General features: G+C 41.3%; 2 protein-coding genes across 9 annotated transcripts; both read right to left on the bottom strand.

Annotated features, from left to right (window-relative positions):
• Positions 1 to 306: 306 nt before the first annotated feature.
• gad1b (glutamate decarboxylase 1b) lies at positions 307 to 13,787 on the bottom strand. Its single transcript, XM_026313366.1, has 17 exons — positions 13,656 to 13,787; positions 12,680 to 12,796; positions 10,674 to 10,730; positions 8,967 to 9,104; positions 8,284 to 8,526; positions 7,183 to 7,273; positions 3,654 to 3,766; positions 3,388 to 3,503; positions 3,038 to 3,117; positions 2,836 to 2,890; positions 2,586 to 2,702; positions 2,415 to 2,479; positions 2,235 to 2,313; positions 1,921 to 2,070; positions 1,609 to 1,716; positions 1,214 to 1,303; positions 307 to 1,071 (listed from the first exon to the last, which is right to left on the bottom strand). The coding sequence occupies exons 2-17, from the start codon at positions 12,753 to 12,755 to the stop codon at positions 898 to 900; spliced, it is 1,752 nt and encodes a 583-aa protein (XP_026169151.1). The 5' UTR covers positions 12,756 to 12,796; positions 13,656 to 13,787; the 3' UTR covers positions 307 to 897.
• Positions 13,788 to 16,554: 2,767 nt separating this feature from the next.
• erich2 (glutamate-rich 2) lies at positions 16,555 to 19,741 on the bottom strand. 8 transcript variants are annotated; one of them, XM_026313843.1, is made up of 12 exons: positions 19,582 to 19,741; positions 19,050 to 19,092; positions 18,803 to 18,851; positions 18,625 to 18,661; positions 18,490 to 18,529; positions 18,341 to 18,401; positions 17,799 to 17,835; positions 17,633 to 17,712; positions 17,426 to 17,556; positions 17,240 to 17,297; positions 17,073 to 17,144; positions 16,555 to 16,971 (listed from the first exon to the last, which is right to left on the bottom strand). In XM_026313843.1, exons 1-12 carry the CDS (start codon positions 19,587 to 19,589, stop codon positions 16,736 to 16,738), a joined length of 852 nt encoding a protein of 283 aa, XP_026169628.1. In that variant the 5' UTR covers positions 19,590 to 19,741; the 3' UTR covers positions 16,555 to 16,735. The 8 variants fall into 8 exon arrangements, with proteins under 8 accessions (XP_026169628.1, XP_026169630.1, XP_026169634.1 ...); XM_026313845.1 differs by having other exon boundaries at positions 17,426 to 17,553; XM_026313849.1 differs by having other exon boundaries at positions 17,426 to 17,529.
• Positions 19,742 to 20,638: the final 897 nt, after the last annotated feature.

The raw sequence follows: 20,638 nt of genomic DNA, 5'->3' as shown, positions 1-20,638 counted from the left end.
AATGCAATACATTTTTTTTCTTATATAATCAAACAATCTTTTAACAACACATATGGGTATCACATGAAACCAACAACGAGCCAGCGTTTTACAAGTTAAAGGCTGTTACAGACTTGGGGTAGCTGTAGACATTTTAAATCATACTCTTAAACCTCTACGAGGGGAAAACACTGCAGACTGTGGATCAGTCACTGGAAGTTGTCTAAAACCGCTCAGCCTAAAACACTTGGTACCTATGGTGTGCACATCAGCTTATTTTTAACACAGTGCTAGCCTAAAATACATGAAGGAATACACTCAGTGTGCCACATGCACACCTGCACACGCTGCCTCAGGACAAACAGATCAGTGCACTGAGGTTAAATCTATGTACAACTGAAAACACCAGTGATTCAATTGTGTGTAGCAAATGTCTGGATCAGCAGAATAATGTATAATAGTTTGTGATATTTTGATCTGTGCTTTTCTCCCCTTAAGTGTTTTACCACACACACACTCACAGACACACACACACAAACATACATACACACACACACACACTGATAAACAAACTACACTGGACACAAAACTAGATTAAACACAAATATTACAAGATTCCACAACACACACATACAGTGGAGTATGTTCGCTGTACCTGGAGCTTTCAGATACTGTATACTATACATGTCTAGAGAAGGAACTAAGAGGGACAGAGCTAGAAACTCTCATTGCTTACTTCCCTTCGATTGGACAAACAATCAGAATGCTTCAGACAAAGATGGACTGGATAGAAAGAACCTAAAACGTGTCCTATCATTACTCTGTCTGTAGCACTGTGAATGTTTCACCTCATTGGTGTTTGCCTTGGAAATAAAACAGATAAAACACTGCAGGTTTAGCCTCTGGTCACAGAGAGGTCTACAGGTCTTGACCCAGCCTCTCAATCTCATCAATGAGGAAGTCAATGTCAGACTGGGTGGCGGCAGGGTTGGAGACAACCATACGGAAGAAGTTGACTTTATTACCCTGAGGCTGGTAGCCCACCATGGTGGTGCCTGACTCCATCATCATTGCTTTGATCTTTGGTGCCACCTGGTGGATTAAAGACATGAAACAAAATCAGTCTTATATTTCTGATGATCCTTCTATGAAAAATATTTCCAAAAACATGATTGTTCAAATAAATGAAATCGGATTGGTGGAAAAGACTGTAATGTATAGACAAGTCTCATACCCTGTGGAGCTTTTCCCGTCTCTCGTCACTGTCTGGCATGCTTCGCAGGCTGGGAGGGATGTACCAGAAACAGACGTTGGTGTGCTGGGGCTACAGACAGAAATAAAGAAAGTTCATACATACAAAGCTCAGGATTGTTTTTTTAATTTACACCAAATAAAAGTAAAATAATTCAATTCAATTCAATTCAATTTTATTTGTATAGTGCCAAATCACAATACAAATCATCTCAAGGCACTTTACAAAAACTAAAACTAAAAACCCAACAACTCCCTTAAATACTGTGATATATGCCTCAAAATAGTCATGGCAGTATATTAATATTAAACTAAAATAATATAATATTGAGTTTTCCTTCATGATTCAAAATAACATGGAGAGCCTGGTAAACTCACCACTCCATCAAACACCATCTCATATCCCTCCCTGTTCTTGATCTTGTTGTACAGGTACTGAGACAGGTCCAGACATTTGTCAATGTGCTGCTCAAACCCAATGGTGCCCTGAAGGGGACAAAAGCTGGTCAGGCAAGAATTAAAACATCAGCAACAAAAAAAAACAAAACATAAAGTTTAACGATAGAGCATCTGTTACAACAACACCAACACAGTTCCTGTTGGATTTAAGGCATTTTTATATGTTGGTCAAAGCTCAATTAATAATGTAGCTGGTGTTAGCATGTGTCGCTGTGTCCCCTTCCATCTCACCTTCGCCTTCCACATGAGCCAGAACTTAAAAATGTCGACGTGCCGACCACACTGGATGGCTTTGTCCCCTGTGTCGTATGTAACGTCATACTGTTTGTCTGGTTGGAACAGGTAGCCAGCGCACATGGAGTTACAGCCCGCTAGGATTCCCTACAGAAAAACATGAGCTCATTCAGTGTTAACAACCACTCTTCTGCTCCTGGCACATTGTGGAACAAAAAAATAACCTGGTACAATAACCTACATTGTACAATGAGAAATTATATGAATATGAACGTATTCATGAATTTCACACGTGTGTGTTTTTACTGTACCTTCTCCCTGACCAGGATGGCAGAGCACTGCAGAGGCACGCCCATCATCTTGTGAGGGTTCCACGTCACAGAGTTTGCCCTGCAAAGTTTGATATGTATGTTAATGCGGCTTTTGTGGTTTCTCTGAAACGTTTGTTAAACTAACAATGCGGAGCGAACAGTCTGTCCCACTGCGCTCACCTTTCAATTCCGTTAAGCTTATGGCGATGCTTCCTGGACATCAGCAGTCCGCCACCCCACGCCCCCTGAGGAAATAAAACAGCACTGTTACAGGAGGATACACAGGACATACTATCCCCCCTATTACTATGAAAATACTACGGCAACTGATCCAACTATTAGGCTACTCACATCAACATGGAGCCACAAGTTATACTTCTCACAGATGTCAGCGATTTCATTGATGGGGTCAAAGGCTCCATACACAGTCGAACCACCTGTGGCATTCACAAACAAGGGCACATAACCCTGCAGTATCAACACACACACACACACACACACATACACACACACACACACACTTAGAGGGTTCAAATCTTGACAGATAGAAGGACAAAAGAAAGAAATAAGCAAAGATAAGGAAAATGTTAAGAACACTGACCTTCTGTTTGGCATCAATGATCTTGGCCTCTAGATCCGCAGGAATTACCCTCCCCCTGAAAGATTGTAAAGCATTGTCTTAACATGCAGCATTCATGTGTTACAAGCCTCACAAGTCTCGGCACTAATCAGTATATACCTATAGCATTTTACACATTTGCTGTGCTGATTATGGCTTTAAATTTATAAGATGCATCTGCTACCTCTCGTCTGTGCTCAGCAGAATCACGTTCTCAGTACCAAAGCCCAGGGCAGCTCCAGCCTTCTTTATGGAGTAGTGGCTCTGTAGGGGCACACATTATGTATAAGACTCATCTTTCCCTGAAATAATAGATAAATTCAAGGAGACTGGACCTTTTGTAAGCTATGTTGTCAAATGCAATTATTTAAAGACAAAAGCAGAAATTATTTCATTAAAACAGCCATTGCCTTGATTGAAATAGACCTACTGATTACAACAGGACTGCCTCAATTTATGGCCAGTGAAGCGTAGTGCCTACCTTATTAGAATACCTAAAATGGAGTGCATGTGTGTCTGTTCACGGTCACGTACGTGTTCAGATGTGAAAAGGACAAGGCGGGGAGCAGCAGACATGCCCTTGGTCTTGACCTCTGGGAAATACTTGTAACGTGCAATCATCACACTGTACATGTTGGAGATAGCGCCCCCTGTTGAGTAGAAACAGACCCATCAGCACCTTGGACAGCAGAGTGCACGCGACTATTGTATTATCACCAAAACTGAAAATCAATTTCAAAAAGTAAATATGCTGCAGTGCTTTTTACCAAAATAACACATACAAGGATTTATCAACTAACCTGGTGAAAAGAGGCCGTCGCCTTCACCGCCAGGCCAACCAATCATCTCTCTCATTTTTTTTAGAGTCAGCTGCTCCATCAACACAAACACTGGAGCGATCTCATAGGTGAACCTGTCGATAAAATTGCAAAATTTATGAATACATCATGTCAGTCGATATCACCACAACAGCTGAGACAGAGAACTGCTTTGTGAGCAAAGATTCTGACACACACGCACGCACGCACACACACACACACACACACACACACACACACACACACACGCACATTAGTTTTTCATTAGCTCTTCTGTAATTCCAGCCACAGAGCAAAAACTGAAGCTTGTACTGACTGGGCTAATTAAAAAGTGTCTGATAGGAGTGGGGCAGCAAACATTCATATTCAAATGCCTTCTAAAATCACTCAGTAGTTTAATTAAAGCACACAAAGCTCTGATGGCTATCTGTCAATCCTGCCAATCTCAGCAGTGTGTCTGAAAGGGGCTGATTTGACAGCTCAGAGGATTTGAATGTGTATGTGTGTACATTATGTGTGTATGAGGAATAAAGACAGGAAGAGAGAGTGTTTTAAAGAGATAACAGCTTCTGTTAAGCCCAGAATACAGAAACTGAGGAAGACACCATGATTATTAATTTTATTCTTTCATTAGAAGAAAAATATTAAAAGCCAAAATGTCATTTTCATAACACATGTATTATTCAGCTTTTAAACAACAGAAATGTCTGACCTCTGTGTCAGCTAACGAAAGATAAAATGACTGGTAGCTCTGTGGACAACGAAAGAGCAAAACTCCTGGTGAAGCTGAAGTAGGTTGAATGTGGCACGGAGAACCGACTCATGCAGCGAGGCTTGAGCTTTTGCACTCTTTGCTAACTGACAGGGTATCTCAGCACCTCCCACACACATCCTTTGGACCGTTCGCTGGTTACCCGGCTTCTAATGAGGCCAGTTATACAACACCCCTCCATATCCATCACTGTAGGCCCATCACAACCACAATCTAAAACAACAGTAATAATATCTTCCCTTTTTCATATTCCTGTCTGTTTTCTTCACAAGCAGGTATCTAAACAAAGACTGAAACATTTTGTTGTTTGAGTAGAAAGGAGGAGATATTTCAGTGCTGCGAGGAGGGGAGGTAGAGCCAGACAATGCACTGAGGACAGTGACAACAAAAGAAGAAGGGGGATGATGTGTAAGCAACGTGAGGAAAGTGTACAGGAAAACAAAACAAAACAGAACAAGGCAAAAAGAACAAGCACTGAAGGCCATGGTAGAGGATAGATAGAAACTCAATTAAAAAAGGAGTATGATAAAAATAGCAGATAGAGACATTTTTCTTCTGTACTTTTTTCTGATGAGGACTAATCCATGGGATAGATTTGATGGGAACATTAGCACCAGTCCAGACTATAACTGCTGGGCTTTAACTATGAACAGAGACAGCAAAGGATAAAATTATAAAGCAAATAAGCTAATTCTGCAGCCTCTCACTGACCTAATTTCAAAAATATACTGGAATTATGGTTCACATATGTAACACAATAGTAACATCCTGGATGTTTCACTTTTATCCCAACCATAGCATAAAAGGTACAAAGCCACAGCACCTTTTTAAAATTCTCCTTTCTGTGAGTCATTTCACGCTGTAATGACAATAATAGTGATCATTATCACAATCAGAGCCAATCATTGGTCTTTTCAGGGTGAAAATTACCCCTCGGTCACCTGCCTGTCTCCAAAGACAGCCCCTAAATGCCCTTATTATCATCATCAAGGGCGCTCAATGGATGTGAGTCTGTGTCTGAATGCATTTGTGTGTGTGTGTCTCTATGTGACTAACCCTCTGACCCCACAAGTACACTCGCCTCTCAGCCCCTAAAAGGACCACTGAGTCGGTTTGTATCCACAGGGACAATAGATCTGGAATGAGTGCTCCACAGGGAGCTGCAGCAGCCAGTTTCCACAGTGTGACAGGGTTTTCTGTGCAGCCGGAGGACATTGTGTGTCAGTGTGGGGCCCAGCTGGCCTATCTGCTAAGACCAGCTCACAATGAGCCTGTAGTCAATGGGCTGGAAACCTTTGCTGCTGTATCTGGGACAGCCAGAACTGGTGTGTGTGCCATTATGAAAATGTGCATGAGTGTGTGTGCAAGTGTGTGAATACAACGGCCCTGTCTCTTGGGGCATTCTTCCGACCAGGAGGGAAGATGATATGTTTTTAAGATGGGGTAGTTTCTTAGGCTAATGTTTTGAGAAAGGGGATAAATGAAGTGTCTCAATTTTCCTTCAGCCTCTGGTTTATTATCCCCACATTGATCTTTTCTTTAGCAGCCAGTCTAGGAGAAAAGAGGCTGCAGTAGTTACAAATATTGAATGCTCAGTTTGGGTTTATGGACTGGAGTGTTTTGTCTCCTGTCCACTGTTTATTCTGTGCAGTCTCTCTGTAGTGCACAGGTCTTGCTGTCTTTGCAGCTACATGTCAAACTGTGCCAAGAAATGCTAAGATGTCCACATGTCTCTACATCAGTGTCACCAAGGACATATATTCAAAGTTGTTGTGCTTAACCATTTAAGTGAATGAGTCCACTTTGGAGTCAGATTGTGTCTGGTGTTTTTTCAGTTTTCTTCTTGTTTCTTGCTTTGTAGCTCAGTGATTTTTATCATGATTTCTGTTTTCATTGTCATGACCTGATTTTTATTTTTTTTGTCATACATAAGAGAATCAATGAATCAATTAGTCAAGCAAAAATGTCAAATGTTCCAGCACCTAAATTCTGATTTTTCTGCTTTTCCTATGTGATAATAAATTTTGTGCTTTGTGGCTAAAAAAACACTGGTGGATTAAGTGAATATGAAAACAGCTGTTAGTTGTAGGTTTAGAGTGCTGTGCATGTTCTCCTCTGGTTTTCATACTGTAAACACAGCTGTGAGTAACCATCCAAATGTATTGTGTAAGCTCAGACAGCTATCAGCTGTAACAGCTGAAGGACTCATGTTACAAGCTTGATGAAATCACCTTGTAATGACAGATGATTCATCTCTCCACTGAGAATGAATTGACAGAACTGTAAATATTAGACCACTTTACCTGCAGCCTGTGTCTGTGTGTGCATGTACTTCACTCTGTGTTCCCAGAGTGATAGTTTATTTACAGCCTGTGCATGATTGTGCGTTTGTATGTGTGCAGCTGTGTTGAAAGTGTTTGATGTTGATATGGTTCATGCCCGCTATCAGACTGGGTCACCATGTAACTGTGACCTGAGATCAATATGTAATCTAACCACCCCTAAGGCTTGGCTGCCTCTGACGCATTGTACGGTACAGTGGCGGCCTACCAGCTGTCAATACAAAGTCTCTACAGGACAAGCAAAACACTTATATAACTGCCCACAGAGGGTGCTTTGACTCGTGGTGGAGTAATCTCAGTTACCCTGCCATGGCATAGAGAGGTCTTTACCCTGTATAGATGATTGTGCCACCCACAAGCACAGCAAACGAAGAGAGAAGCACACTGTATGACTTACATGTTGGTGTTAGCGGTGGAGGTCAGCCACTCTCCTGCCAGACCAATGATGTCGAGGCCAGATGACAACTGGTTGAAGAAACGCGGGTGACCTAAACATTAAAAAAACATGCACTTGTTGTCAAAATGCTGGTTTATACACTTATTGAAGAGAAACCAGTAAGGACGGACACTCATATGCTTGGCTTGTTATTGCACATTAAGTTTTATAAAGGTGTAAAATGGCTTCTGGAATAAAAGCTGACCACTTAATTCTGATTAATTCTGATTCTACAATAAAGTGTAATAAACATCATGTGAGTACCACAGAGTAAACTTTATGTGTTCACAGTCATTTGGGATTTATTTTGTATTTCACTGGTCACAGATCAGACATAACACTGGTAAGTATACAATAAAAACATTGGTAACAATATGACAGACGATATTTTTAATAAAAAATATCAAAACTAATATTATGGATGTATTTAGCTGAGAGTGTTGCTTTCAGCACCAAGGACAGCTCCTGTACTCGGCCTCGCAGCCGCACAAATGTTTTTTTTTTTTTTTTTAAATCACAAAAACCCACATCTCTCAAAGGAAAGTGGAGCTGAGTTGTAGACACAGTAGACCCTGCCTGATCTATGAGACCCCAGGGACAGTTTGAGCCTAGACGTTTTTAACAGCTTGAAACAGCGCGTGTTAGGATCCCCTCAGGCGACACTCGCTTTAATAAGTGCAGGAGAAAGAAAAGGAGGATGTTGACTGAATTACCAGGGGGACAATAAATAAGGTGATCATCAAAATAAACGGTACACTATATGGCAAACAGCTTCTTCTCTACTGACTTATGTTGAGTTTACCTATATATAGTAAATTATTACTAGTAGCTAACTTGGATCAACATGATAAAATTGGGATATTTAAAAATAAAATACATAAGCTGCGGCTTATCATCATATCATAGGAATATTGTTGAGATGTAAATGTCATGCTTTAATTTTAGAGTATGCTTTGTAAACCCGCATATATGCCAGTATCTGACTGGAAAAAACATCTCCTGGGTGACACACACACACACCTTCTCCCAGCTATACTTCCGTGTTGAAGGTGCCCTGCTTACCTGTCCGGACGCCATATTTGAGCGTGTCCCTGCAGTCCACGAGGATCTGCTCCAGGGACTCAGGCTGGTCGGACAGCTCCAGGTTGAAGCCCTCCATGCCCTCCAGGAGCTGGTGAGGGTGGTGGAAGTCCAGCACCTTGGTGGAGCGGTCGAAAGTCTTTTTGACGTAGTTAGTGAGGATATCAACCACCTCCAACAAAAACTGCATGGTAGGCTCCTCTCCATTCTTGGCTGGCAGTAGATCTGGGTGAGACGTTGTGTTTCATGTCATTCTTTTAAGTCCAAAGGACATTTCTTACCATTTTTTCAGTTTTTGGCATTTGTTTAATAATTATTCTGCAACCGGATATTTATAATGTAGGCTTAATGCAGTCTACTTAGCTTTATCATCATTTGCAATTTGACAATAACAATATGAGAATTTTCACATAAATAAGATTGGGAAAAAATCTACAGCAACAAATAATTCCAGGTTAAATGGGCTACTCCACAAAAAGTGAAATATTTTAACCTAAATTAGAGGCGACATGAAAAAAGCAATACGGCTGTGAGGCCTTTATCGGCTTTATCTCGACAAACCGTGGATTTAATCTGAAATTTTGAATAGTGTGACCGGCGGCCTAAACAATTACAGGAAGGAGCAGTAGCTTATTTTTGGTGTAGCTGGAAAATGTAGTCCGTACCTCTGGCGAACAGGTTGGAGAAGTCGGTCTCGGTGCGGCGGAAGCGCGAGTCCCTGTCACTGTTGTCGCACGAGAGCAAGTTCTTCTGGCCCGCGAGCCTCCCCTTCTCCTCCAGACTGTTGTTCTTCTGCAGGAACCCTAGGGTGTTACACGGGGGAGGGCACGAGTTATCACCAAACAGCTCCATCACACGAACAGGAAAACAAAGACGAAATGTCGGGACCAACACACACAGAATAAAAAATAAATAAATAATAAGAGAAATAATAAAGGCGCTTATAAATAGGTCGTCTACGTCTGAAACAATATGTGTGTTATCTAAAGTCAGTTCCCAGAGCCCTGAGGTCAGTCATCACACATACTTTTTCTGGTGGAGGCCCAGCTTTCAGCTTATATAGACCAAGCAGTGTGTGTCCAGTTCGTGTGTGTGTGTGTGTACCAGCCCCACCCTGCGACAACACAACCACACCCCGGTCAGGAAGTACCCAGAAACACCCTCCTGTGCACACAGTCTGATCAGGACAGGGCAGCCCGCGGCAGTGACTCAGCCAGGAACTACACACTCCATAAAGAAGGGTTAATGAAGGATGCACACACAGCCCCGGAGCTGTCTGCCCTGAAAATGCTATGTAGCCTATATCCTGTTTTGAATTGCATGATTGAACGCGTGTCCTCATATAGGCCCTCTGCAGGATAATGTGTGGGCCTAATTGTGCGCAAAACACGTGGAAATCTCACCCCCTTTATCTGGAAGCTATAAAATCTGATCTCACATATTTTCCAGGGGAAACGCTATAATATCTTGTTCATTAAATGCTAAATGACATATTCAAAATGAATCTTTGAGAACCTTTAATTGCCTTCATATCGAAATGTTTCCAGTCCATTCCTACTCCAGTTCATTAAGTGTCATTTAGGCGAATTAAAACAAAATTTTGCTCATCCTCAGAAATGGGAATATCAAACTTATTCGATCCTCTGGTCTTAATTGATTTATGGCATATAAGAAATAAGTCAGTAATATTGGCTACAGTTTGAATAGATCAGTTCCGTGGCGTTCACTGCCATTTGCACAGCTGCAACAGATATTATACGTAAATTAATTGATTTGGGTCATTTAGAGAAACCAATTCCTTGTCCTTCCTTCCTGCAACGTCACATCCGCTATTCTGCATTATAATAATAGTGACATTGACAGTGAGGCTATACCTTAATTGGCATTGAAACAATTAGCACTGAAATATGTGAATGGTTCTTTTTGCTGCGCGCTGTGAGACATGGGCTTGTCTTAGGGGATTTTTCTCGTGCTGGTAAAATGGAAGAGACATGGAGGGGGTGTTCAGGGTCTGTCGGAGAGGTGATCCGGGGCCCTTATCACCAGACCCACAGGCTAATGGCCACTGACCTTTAGAAGATGGAAACGCACAGTGACAATCGTGGATGGCGCAGGCTTTATCATGGCCTAATTTTAAAAGGCCTCAAAATGAATAAAAAAAGACTAACAGCGACTATGTGATGAACTTTAAAGAAAAAAAGATACATATCAAACCAGCAGTAGGTATAAATTACAGTCTCCGGTGAAATATTTAAACAAATCTGATTGTAGCGTTTCAGTAAAATGTGGAAAACATAGCATGTGTGGAGACTTTACATGAAGGGATTATATTTCTAAAAAAAAAAAAAAACAAAGAAAGAAAAAAAACTTACCACAAATCTTCATCCCCAGTTTCCGTGTGCATCCGTGCATCCACGCATACTCGTAAGCTACAACAGAGTGAACGTTTGAGTTTCTTGTGTGCAGACCGCGGAAACAACGTGGATCGGCGGGTGATGGATATAAAGCACAGTGCAAGCGATGCGGGCGGCTCTTGGCGAGGTGTGTGACACTGAACATTCAGGCTGTTTTGGTATTTTCAAGTGTGCGTGGGAGGGCGGCGGGGGAAGGGAGGCTCAGGGGCTTATGGTTGCTTTCCTTTAGCTGTTCTTGGGGGCTTAAAGTATTTCTGAATTATTTGGCACACATTGTGCCGTCTTGGAGCAAGAATTTAGACAAAGTTTTATTTACCACTACACCCACTAATCATAAGGGGATGAGACTAATAACATTTCCGATTTAAGTTCAATCAATAGGGACCCACAGTGGCCCGAACAGCAGATCCACGCCGGCTCACACACCCAGCCAAGGGGCGGACTGGAATTAACACCCGTGAAATGAGCTCATGGAGGAGGGCAGGAATTAATTGAGTGAGACACAGTATGTGACTGGAGCGAGCTGGTAATGTCTGTGGCCAGGAACCCTATAGCAAGCCTGGTGCAAAAGCGTCTAGCACAGTGCGTCGTGCGTCTCATACATACACACATCATGCATACAAACAGAGCGGTGCTTCACACAAACCCGAGCGTGGACATGCGTGAACAGAAATGGAGCCGAAGCCAACCTGGGGGGGGGGGGGTAAAGTGCAGAGCGCCCGGCGGCAGAGCCAAAGGCAGGCGGCCAGTTTACCTCATGGAAGGCTTTCACAACAAAAACTAGTATTTAAATTTACTGAAGCAATTTCACTGAGAGAAACTGTAGCACGGCTCGGGGCGCTGAGGCCAAGACACACACACAAAGACAGACACGCACACGCACGCACAGACAGTACAAGCTGCCAGGCGTGAGATGGAGCGTGGCAGAGATAATGGCAACACCCAGCAGCAGTAAAGCAGAAAGTCAGACAAAACAAATATCTCCTTTTTAATGGGCTTCTCCCTGTACAAATTCACCTTTGCAATAGGTCTCATGTTTTTTTAGAAGAGTTTATTGACACCCAAGGGTCACAGATTAATAAAGCAGTCACAAATATTTTATTCGATAAACAGAGAGAATGGGAAATGAAATGGTGCACGGCCCCCAAGGAACTGTAGTCCATTTTCCTTCAAATTTGGCAGAAGACAAAAACCTGTAATTATTTCCCTGTGTTGCTCTGCAGATGGCTGCTCAAGTGTAGCTGCTCATCGGAGTCGATTTTGTGTATGCGACAAAGGCAGATTAATATATTTACTAAAGAGGCCCAGCAAAAACATTTTCCGAAAGAAAATAATCTATCCAAATGTGAGGGCCTTAAACATACTGGAAAGGGAGATAGGATGAATTACGACAGAAAATAAATCATAATAAACCATAATAACATAGAAAACTAAGGCGCTGGTGCAAGTAGATAGAAAATGCATAGAATTATTCTAAAACCATTAGGAGCAAAATGATCTTGGGTTATTATAAATATCAGTGCTCTTAATGGCGCATTATTTCTGCGCCAGGTTCGCTGCTCGGCGCGCACTGCTGATCCGCCAGACAGCGACAGGCAGCTGTGATGGCTCTGTTTTTAACCGGAATGATTAACGACGGAGCCCCCACAGCAAATGACCCGGGCGAGACTCGCTTTTATCAGACAGAGAAGGCGGGGGACAGACAGACAGACAGACAGGGAGACAGACAGAGAGAGAGATAGACAGACAGACAGACAGACAGACAGAGGTGTGTTGGGGTGAGCAGCCTTCAAGCCTTCATGGTGACACTGCAGAAGTGTCTTTGAGCAAGGCACCGAGTCCCTGTCGGCTCCAGTATGCACAGCCTGAGCGCTCCGGAGACGGACAATGTTAACGACAATTTACCCTCGGGGTCGACACAAAATCACTGTGGTCTTAACAGGGGGAGGAGTGAAAGGACCTACTTGTTGACGGAGGTCTTAAATTGGCAGAGTTGGGGTCCTGGTCCCCGCCGGTGGCTCTCGGTTCAGACGTGGCCATCAGTCCTCCTTTATCTGATCTCCAGCTGGGAAATAATTTAACTGCAAACAAAACGGCCCACGGTTAGGAGTGGCTCTAGGTCTGCTGATCCAACTCAGAGCTAAGATAGATATTATAAAGCTGCACTCCAACCAGGGTACGTTCAGAAAATGATTTTATCAGCTGTGCGTCCCCAGGAACGATTCATCACGACAGGCGGCTCGGTGGGCTATGAATCAAGACGCGCAATTTGGAGAGGAATGCGCATCTCATTGTGGAGATATCTCTCAACATTTCTTGCATTCAGTTAGATGTTAAAGGTATATTTCATCAGACAATAATGTCCAGAACATGGAATCACTTTTAAAGCAAGGTAGAAATTAAAAAGTTATCAGGTGGCTGAGCAAATAAGAATTACAGCTCCTGGTTCCAGGAAGTTTTTTGGATCTTTTGTAAGAAAATGTTTGGCAGAGTGACCCCTGACATTTAAAATCCACCGTTTGAGCTTTTACGTTCAGACATAGTTAGGCTACAGCGTATATCTGAAATGTAATAAACACATGACACGACTGGATAAAAACAGTTTAAATAGCAGAGACTTGCTAAACAAATATTACTAATTATGTCCAGATAAATAGCCTACGTCATTCACCCATATCGACTCAGCAATCGACATTTCAATTAAGTTGCGCTTCGAACAAACGTATCTCAGACCATCATCAGTCAATGTCATCATGGTGTGACAGACATCTGGAACTAAATCTTTCACAGGAACAGCGAATTGTGGCAAATTTGCTGAAAAAATAAAATTCTGTTTCCAAAATAACTCCGACGGTGCGATCTCTGAATAGTACAATCGACTAGGGAAGAAATTCATATATACCAAAGGTGCCGCTCAAATGAAAGGAGAAGGCATCTTACCAGCTCACGGGCGCACAGGTTGTCTAGTCCAGAGAAACTGTGACTAGATGTTACAATTGCCACCCAAAGGCACAACAAGAAGCAGTCCAGTGGCGGCGATGGCGAAATACCAACAGAGCGCACTAATAAAATCCCATCCAGCGGCTCGCCAGTGACCCTTTCTCCCTCAAGAATATTTTTTATTCGTTATTTATATCTTAGGCTCCGGCTGCCCATTGGTCTCGTCACGCAGGCATGAGTCACAGCCTTTCCTCCCTCTGACGACCAATGAAGACTCCTTGAGTGCTGCTGACAGCCACAATCCACTTCAGGAAGCCTAAAAAGCAAAAGCAAAAAGGAAAAACACCAGTGACGCATACCCACCTCTCTCTGTGTAGCGTGTGTCTTCAGGTGTGGGTGGGTGTCACAGGATGGAGGATGGAGACATGACATGTGTTCTGAGTGGGTTACATAGAAATTGACCTTGGGATGACAAGCACCATTGGTTTATGGGTTTTGGTAAAAAAAATATTTACACATCTGTATCTGTTTATATTAAGCTGACCCCTGATGTTTTTATGTCATGTTATTAGTTTATTTAAGTCAGAATAAAGACATTTCTTATAAAATCACCATATCATGGAGAGCCCATTACGTGCCATCCATCCAGGTGCTGACTGTAATATTCACCTCCAACACTGCATGCATCATAATTTTTGACCCGCAGCCTTTTTATAACCTTGACATGGGCAATAACAAACACATCAAAGAGAATCCACTGACTTGATGTCCCCACAACCACCTCCCGCCTGTGACCTGAGCCACTGGATGGTCAGAGAACAGCCATTATGTTCATTCAGCCTCTGCAAATTATATAGCCTTTATCTGATAGTGCTCATACTTCCACTTTTCACAACTCACATGTAGAGCTGGCTCATAAAGGTAAGGAATGTGATAATAACTCAAAATATCACACTGGCTGACAACATTGCACCAGGATGGATTAGCTGTATGTGTGTGAGTGTGTGGAACATTTAAAGTGATGATAGTGTGCACAGATTTACTGTATCAGAAAAAAGTGCTTGTCAGTCATTCACAAAAGATCTTTACTAGTACTGTTTAAGGTACCAGCATTTAAAATGTAGCCCTAAATAAAAAGTAAGTATTTCAACAACTCATTACTTCCTATTAAAAACTTAGTGACCTGTGCACCTAGCTATCGCACCTCTCACTCACCGTCTAAATGTTGCACAAATTCTAATTCATAGAAAATCGTGAACAGCAAAAGCATTGACCTATATTTCTATCAAATTTTAGGAGTTTTGTTTATTTCTCTGGTCATTGTCATTGATTAGTCAGAGTCATTGTCTGTAAAGTTGTAAATACAGCTGGTTAGCTTTAAACACAATATGTCTATAAACAGGAGGACTAAGTTGTGGACAGGCTGTGGATGCTGTGTCTGAGGCACCTCTAAGAGTTCCACAAAAAAAAACCAAAAAAAAACTCTGCACGGACAGCAGATGATTAAAGTGATTAGGAAAAAGAAATATATACTGTTTTCTAGACTTATGCTTATTTTATCCATGCTTGTGGCATGGCTTTGTGTTGGTCAGTTGGGCAACATTTGAATTCCCATGAGCCTCAGCTGTACTTTGTGTTAGGCTTCATGTTAATTATCAAATCTTGGCACTAACCCACTAAACTAAGATGGTGAACGTAGCAACCATTAAACTGAAACTGTTAGGATGCTGATGTTAGCACCAGTGGTCCTAAATATGCCGAAACCTTGCAGAATATTGTCTTGTTCCTCATTTGCACTTTTGTTTGTAAAATACTGGATTCTTTCACCTCCTTCTGAATTTGCCTTCCAGGGATTAATAAGATTTATCTCACACAATCTAATTTCTCTTTATGAATAGAAATAGTCTTAAAGTTAAACATTTTAATGTGAGAAAACTGTTTTAACTGTTCACGGCTCAGGTCTACACAGAGGTCATTGGGGTTAGCAGTTGCAAATTGCTTTGAGGTAAAGGGCCATGCACCAAAGCACAGGAGGCACATTCAGTATATTTTCAGCAGTGTTTCTGATGCTCACTGAGAGGCTTCAGTATAACAGTTGCTTTCTTGAAGAGTTACTTATTTTTCAAGCTGAGGTTTGTGTCATTATAAGCTACTGATAATGGTGTTCTAATAAGACCTAAAAGTAGTTTCTTTTGGATGTACTGCGCCTGTTTTGAAGAACTCTCTCGTAGTTTTCGTGATTGACATGTTCAGAATTTCAGCTTATTATTGCTTCTCCTGACATCATTTGATCAGATGGATATGAATCATCAGTAAAGTTATTTAGCTTTTTACCTTTAACAAGTAATGTTAATTTTAACCCCAGAAACTTTACCTTTTGTATTTATTTCCCAATGGGATTTCTTCTACTTGTCCACAGATTGGATTTATATCAGCAGCAGCTAAGCTTCATATTTTAATGACCTTGTAGTCTCCAGTTTATGTTTGTTTCCAGAAAAAGGAAACAAGGGTATCAAGGTGGCCAGCACGGTGGGCTAGTGGTTAGCACTGTTGCCTCACAACAAGAAGGTCTTGGTTTCGAAACCCATCAGGGGCCTTTCTGTGTGGAGTCTGCATGTTCTCCCTGTGCTTGTGTGGGTTTTCTCCAGGTACTCTGGTTTCCTCCCACAGTCCAAAAACATGTATGTCAGGTTGATTGGTGACTCTAAATTGCCCATAGGAGTGAGTGTGAGTGTGTGAGGTTGTTTGTCTCTATGTGGCCCTGTGATGGACTGGTGACCTGTCCAGGGAGGACCCCTGCCTTTCACCCAAAGGGAGCTGGGATAGGCTCCAGCTGATCCCTGTGACCCTGGTTAGGAATAAGTGGGTATATATGATGGATGGATGGATATTGAAGTTGTCCACTATAAATATTTTATTTGCATGTGAAATATGGAAAAAAATAGATATTGGTCACAACATTTACAAATTGCACAGACTGTTATGGTTCAAAATGACCTCATGGATTAAAATAAAGTAGTAAGATGCTGGATCAGCATAGAGATCTGTTGATAAGACCTATCATTGTCTTTGCCATAGATTTATGGGGAAACGTGAGAAGGAGGACATGGCTTGTGTCTGTTCTCCTGATCCTCTTCTTCCTTCTCATCACCTGATGAGGAGGAAGAAGAGGAGCAGGATGAAGAGGAGCTGTTAGAGGGCTCCTCGTCACTTACAGAAACATCTGACTCATTTTCATCATCATCATCACTATCATCATCATCCTCATCACCATCATCTTCTTCTGCTTCATCTTCTTCATTGCTCCCCTCTTGCTCTAAATGAAAAGGTCACAAGACAAAGTCATGGTGTGTTTTGGAACATGCAGCATATTGTGTGTATTGTGTTTGTGTTTGTATGAAGTGGATGAACCCTTACCCTCGAGCAGCTTCTTCTGGATGAGTGAGAGAAACTCATTGGCCTCAGGATTGTCTGGTTCATAGACGAGAACTGGAATGAGCAGAGAAAAGGCGCTGTTGGCAGACTTCACAAGTGGCTGATTTATTGATTGACAGACATACAGTTGATTGATGCAGCATACATACTCATCTGACACAGTTTGCTGGCCAGCTGAAAGTCTCTGTCCATCACAGCTCTGAGGAACTGAAACCATCACATCTTCACTTGAGTTTGATTTTCTCAATTTAAATATATTTACACTGAATAAGTGTAAAACTGCATTATAATATTTTAAAAAACAACAACCAATCAAGAAGTGTCAATAACTTTACCTCAATTATCAGCTCCACCGGGGCCATAACTTCTTCATCCTCAGTATCCTCGTCCTCCGTTTGTTCTTCCTCCAAGTGTTCCTCATGCATGGGGAAAGGTTCAACTTGTGGAGGTACATGAGTCTTTTCTCCTTGCAACCATTATCATCATTATCAGTTTCTCCCTTGCTATATTTCTTACTTTATATTTCTTTATACAAAACCTACCTGTTAACACTGACTCTGAGGACTGTGCTTTCATTTTCAGCTCTTCATCAGGAGCAGCTAACTCTGCTTGTTCTCCAACTCTGAAATCATGTTTGAAATTTTAAAATGGATCTGGAAGATGTTCCATTGGTGTCATCACTGTATAATGTAAACTCTGGTGGCAGACCTTGCTGTTATGTTGATGCTGATCTTTGGAGCACACACTACACAAGAACAATGACACAAGAAATGAATTCAACCAGGGCATCCTTGCATGGATTACAAGTAATGTTTGGCAGAACAGATAGTAGTATTTAACATTAAATAAGTGAACAGAACAAGCTAACACTGTCTGGTGATATGATGTAAACAGAACATTAAACTCACTGTAATACTCTGGCGACACAATAAGGAAAAATGACAAAGTAGTACCAAATACTGACATGATTAAAAGACTAAAATAACCTTCCACTTAACTTACTCTGTCAAGTATCATCAATACAGTATGATGTTAATCTTCTAGCAGTTATAATGTAAAATATAAACATACATATTCATTTATGTGCTGGTGGAAAGTGATTAGCAGCAACTGAGCTTTTTCACTAAAAATCAAGCAAATGGTTTAATGTCTGTGATGGCACTACATTCTGGTGTTTTGAGGCTGCTTTTGGTGGAGAAATTATTATCTCTGAAATAACTGATGAGATTACTTAGTCCACTAATACATACCATCCATTGTCACAACATTCTCATTTGGAGAATCGGGCTTTGGAGTCTCCTGGCAAGAAACCTCAACAATGACAAACTCTAGTTAAGTAGCGTAGCAAAATGTATGCCTGTCATTCCTGTCTTGGTATAATCTATATCAAAATACCCACCTGTACAGAACATGGTGGTGCGTGAACAGGAAGGCTCCTGCTGGATGCAAAACAAACAAAAGAAAACTGCGTAAGCATGGTTTGTTATTGTTTAAATCTATTATCATTAGGATGGGATATTTCTCATTTACTTACCCAGGTTTGTCAGTGACTTTCTTTTTCACCACAGTGTCTAAAACACAATCAGAATAAAAGCTTGCCATGAAAGGCTAGTAGCCAGCAGAAACACAAGGTGGAGGTCAAGCTAAATCTTCTGTATTATTTCTGGGTGTCATCCTTTATGCACTGATTTGAAGTCCAAATTACATCTTACCATTGGCTTTGTGGGTCTCAGCATGAGCAGAGGTCACTTCTCCTTTTGGCTATCAAGGTAGAGAGATAGAAAACAGATTATTCAAACAGTTTACTGCAATATGTGTTACCTATACTGAATGCAACAAGAATCATGTTCTTGACCTGCAAAGAGCTAGCTACAATGATTCTGAAGAAAATAACATAATTTGTATAGAAAACTAGGTGGCAAAAAAAAAAAAAATCACACAATTTTATAAAGTCCTTACCGGTTTCTGTGAACCAGTGGAGGATATCCCCAAACACTCTAGCCTGGACATAAAAAGCATTTTAAAGTACTGTCAAGTCATCTAAGTTAGCTAAGTTTCATTATAACTGAAACTACAAATAAAACTAAAGTACTGTCAAGTCATCTAAGTTAGCTAAGTTTCATTATAACTGAAACTACAAATAAAACTAAAGTACTGTCAAGTCATCTAAGTTAGCTAAGTTTCATTATAACTGAAACTACAAATAAAACGAGTGCAGTGGAAAGTACAATATTTAACGCTAGCTACCTCTAAAATGTGATTATAAACATTAGCTAAACACTTAAACTGTAGCTACTTTAGTCGTTACAATACTAGAGGAAATGCTCTTAGTTACATGGTCATGGCACAGGAATGAATAATTATGTAGGTTAACCATAATTTATCTTATGTTTATGCTTCGTTTGCTAAAGTCAGCTATATTAGCGGCTAGTTAACAGGGTTTTATAAGCTTGTTAACGTTAACCGATGTTAACAGCTCACTATGACTCACCTGTTCATGGAGGAAAATGTTGTCTTCAATAATTCTTAATGTTTTGACAGTTTCTGGTAATGTCAGCTAAGGTTGTCTCGTCTTTACCCTAATATAATTACTATAACATACAATTTACCGCTGTAGTTTATGGTAACTAGTTAGCTTTCTGCTGACGGGGAAGGACAACAGTGGTTACCAAGGTAACGGACAAACTCCGAGTCAATGCTGCCTTCAAGCGCTGTCGGACATTTTACAATTGTAAATAGTAACCATCAAAGACAGTATGAATTCCGTGTGATCTTTGGAGAGTATTTCGTAAAGTATATGGTGTTTTCATCACGTTTTAACGTTTTTAATAAATGTTATCTGCATAGCCTTCATGCTACATCACCAAAACTTCATGAAACATCATTACATGCTAATATCACTATTCTGCTGTTTAGTTACCCTTCAGTTTGCATTTGAAAATCCCCCCCCCCCCACCCCCTCTACTACCACAGACACACACACACACACACACACGCACGCACGCACACACACACACACACACACAGTCTATCTGTTTCTGTCCAGCTCCCATGTCAGCCATATTTCATCCAATAAGTAGCTGTAACTGCTACATTAGCTGTGCATACATCGAAAGACCTTCAGTCTTGAATCTGTGTCAGTGTGTGCATGTATATGTGTGTGTGTGTGTGAGTCGAACAATGGTGTGTGTAGTTAATAGGTTCATGTCTCCTCAGCACTTATTCTTTCACGGTTGTCTTAAAATCTCAGGAAGATATAAACAGACTGACAGGCTGAATACTGAGCCTTCCTACAGAGCCCGAAATTGCATGATTGACAGGCCTGTTCATTTTCTGCCATCGTTGGAAGCACTGTTGAGAGAAAGGTGACGTTAAATTGGACTCTCTCTCTCTCTCTCTCTCTCTCTCTCTCTCTCTCTCTCACACACACACACACACACACACACACACACACAGAAACAAACATCAGTGAGGCAGTGCAGTGAAGTTGGTCCGACCAAGAGATCCCTCTCATGTACTGTACACAAACGTGTGCATTTTTTATTGAG

The sequence above is a fragment of the Mastacembelus armatus genome, chromosome 17 (genome assembly GCF_900324485.2).
Source record: "Mastacembelus armatus chromosome 17, fMasArm1.2, whole genome shotgun sequence".
Classification (NCBI taxonomy): Eukaryota; Metazoa; Chordata; class Actinopteri; order Synbranchiformes; family Mastacembelidae; genus Mastacembelus; species Mastacembelus armatus.
Note: the sequence above shows the minus strand (reverse complement) of the source record. Positions and strands in the feature narration are given on the sequence as shown.

Bases quoted from the DNA above. Each gene is read 5' to 3' on its own strand.
- erich2 (XM_026313843.1), bottom strand. The intron at 18,852-19,049 runs GTAAGGACTTTA...CTACCTTGATAG, and splicing joins CCACTGGTTCACAGAAACCG to CCAAAAGGAGAAGTGACCTC. The intron at 18,402-18,489 runs GTGGGTATTTTG...GTCATTGTTGAG, and splicing joins CACCACCATGTTCTGTACAG to GTTTCTTGCCAGGAGACTCC.
- gad1b (XM_026313366.1), bottom strand. From the start codon at position 12,755: ATGGCCACGTCTGAACCGAGAGCCACCGGCGGGGACCAGGACCCCAAC. The intron at 10,731-12,679 runs GTAGGTCCTTTC...ACTCTGTTGTAG, and splicing joins TTTAAGACCTCCGTCAACAA to CTTACGAGTATGCGTGGATG. The intron at 8,527-8,966 runs GTACGGACTACA...CGTCTCACCCAG, and splicing joins CTCCAACCTGTTCGCCAGAG to ATCTACTGCCAGCCAAGAAT.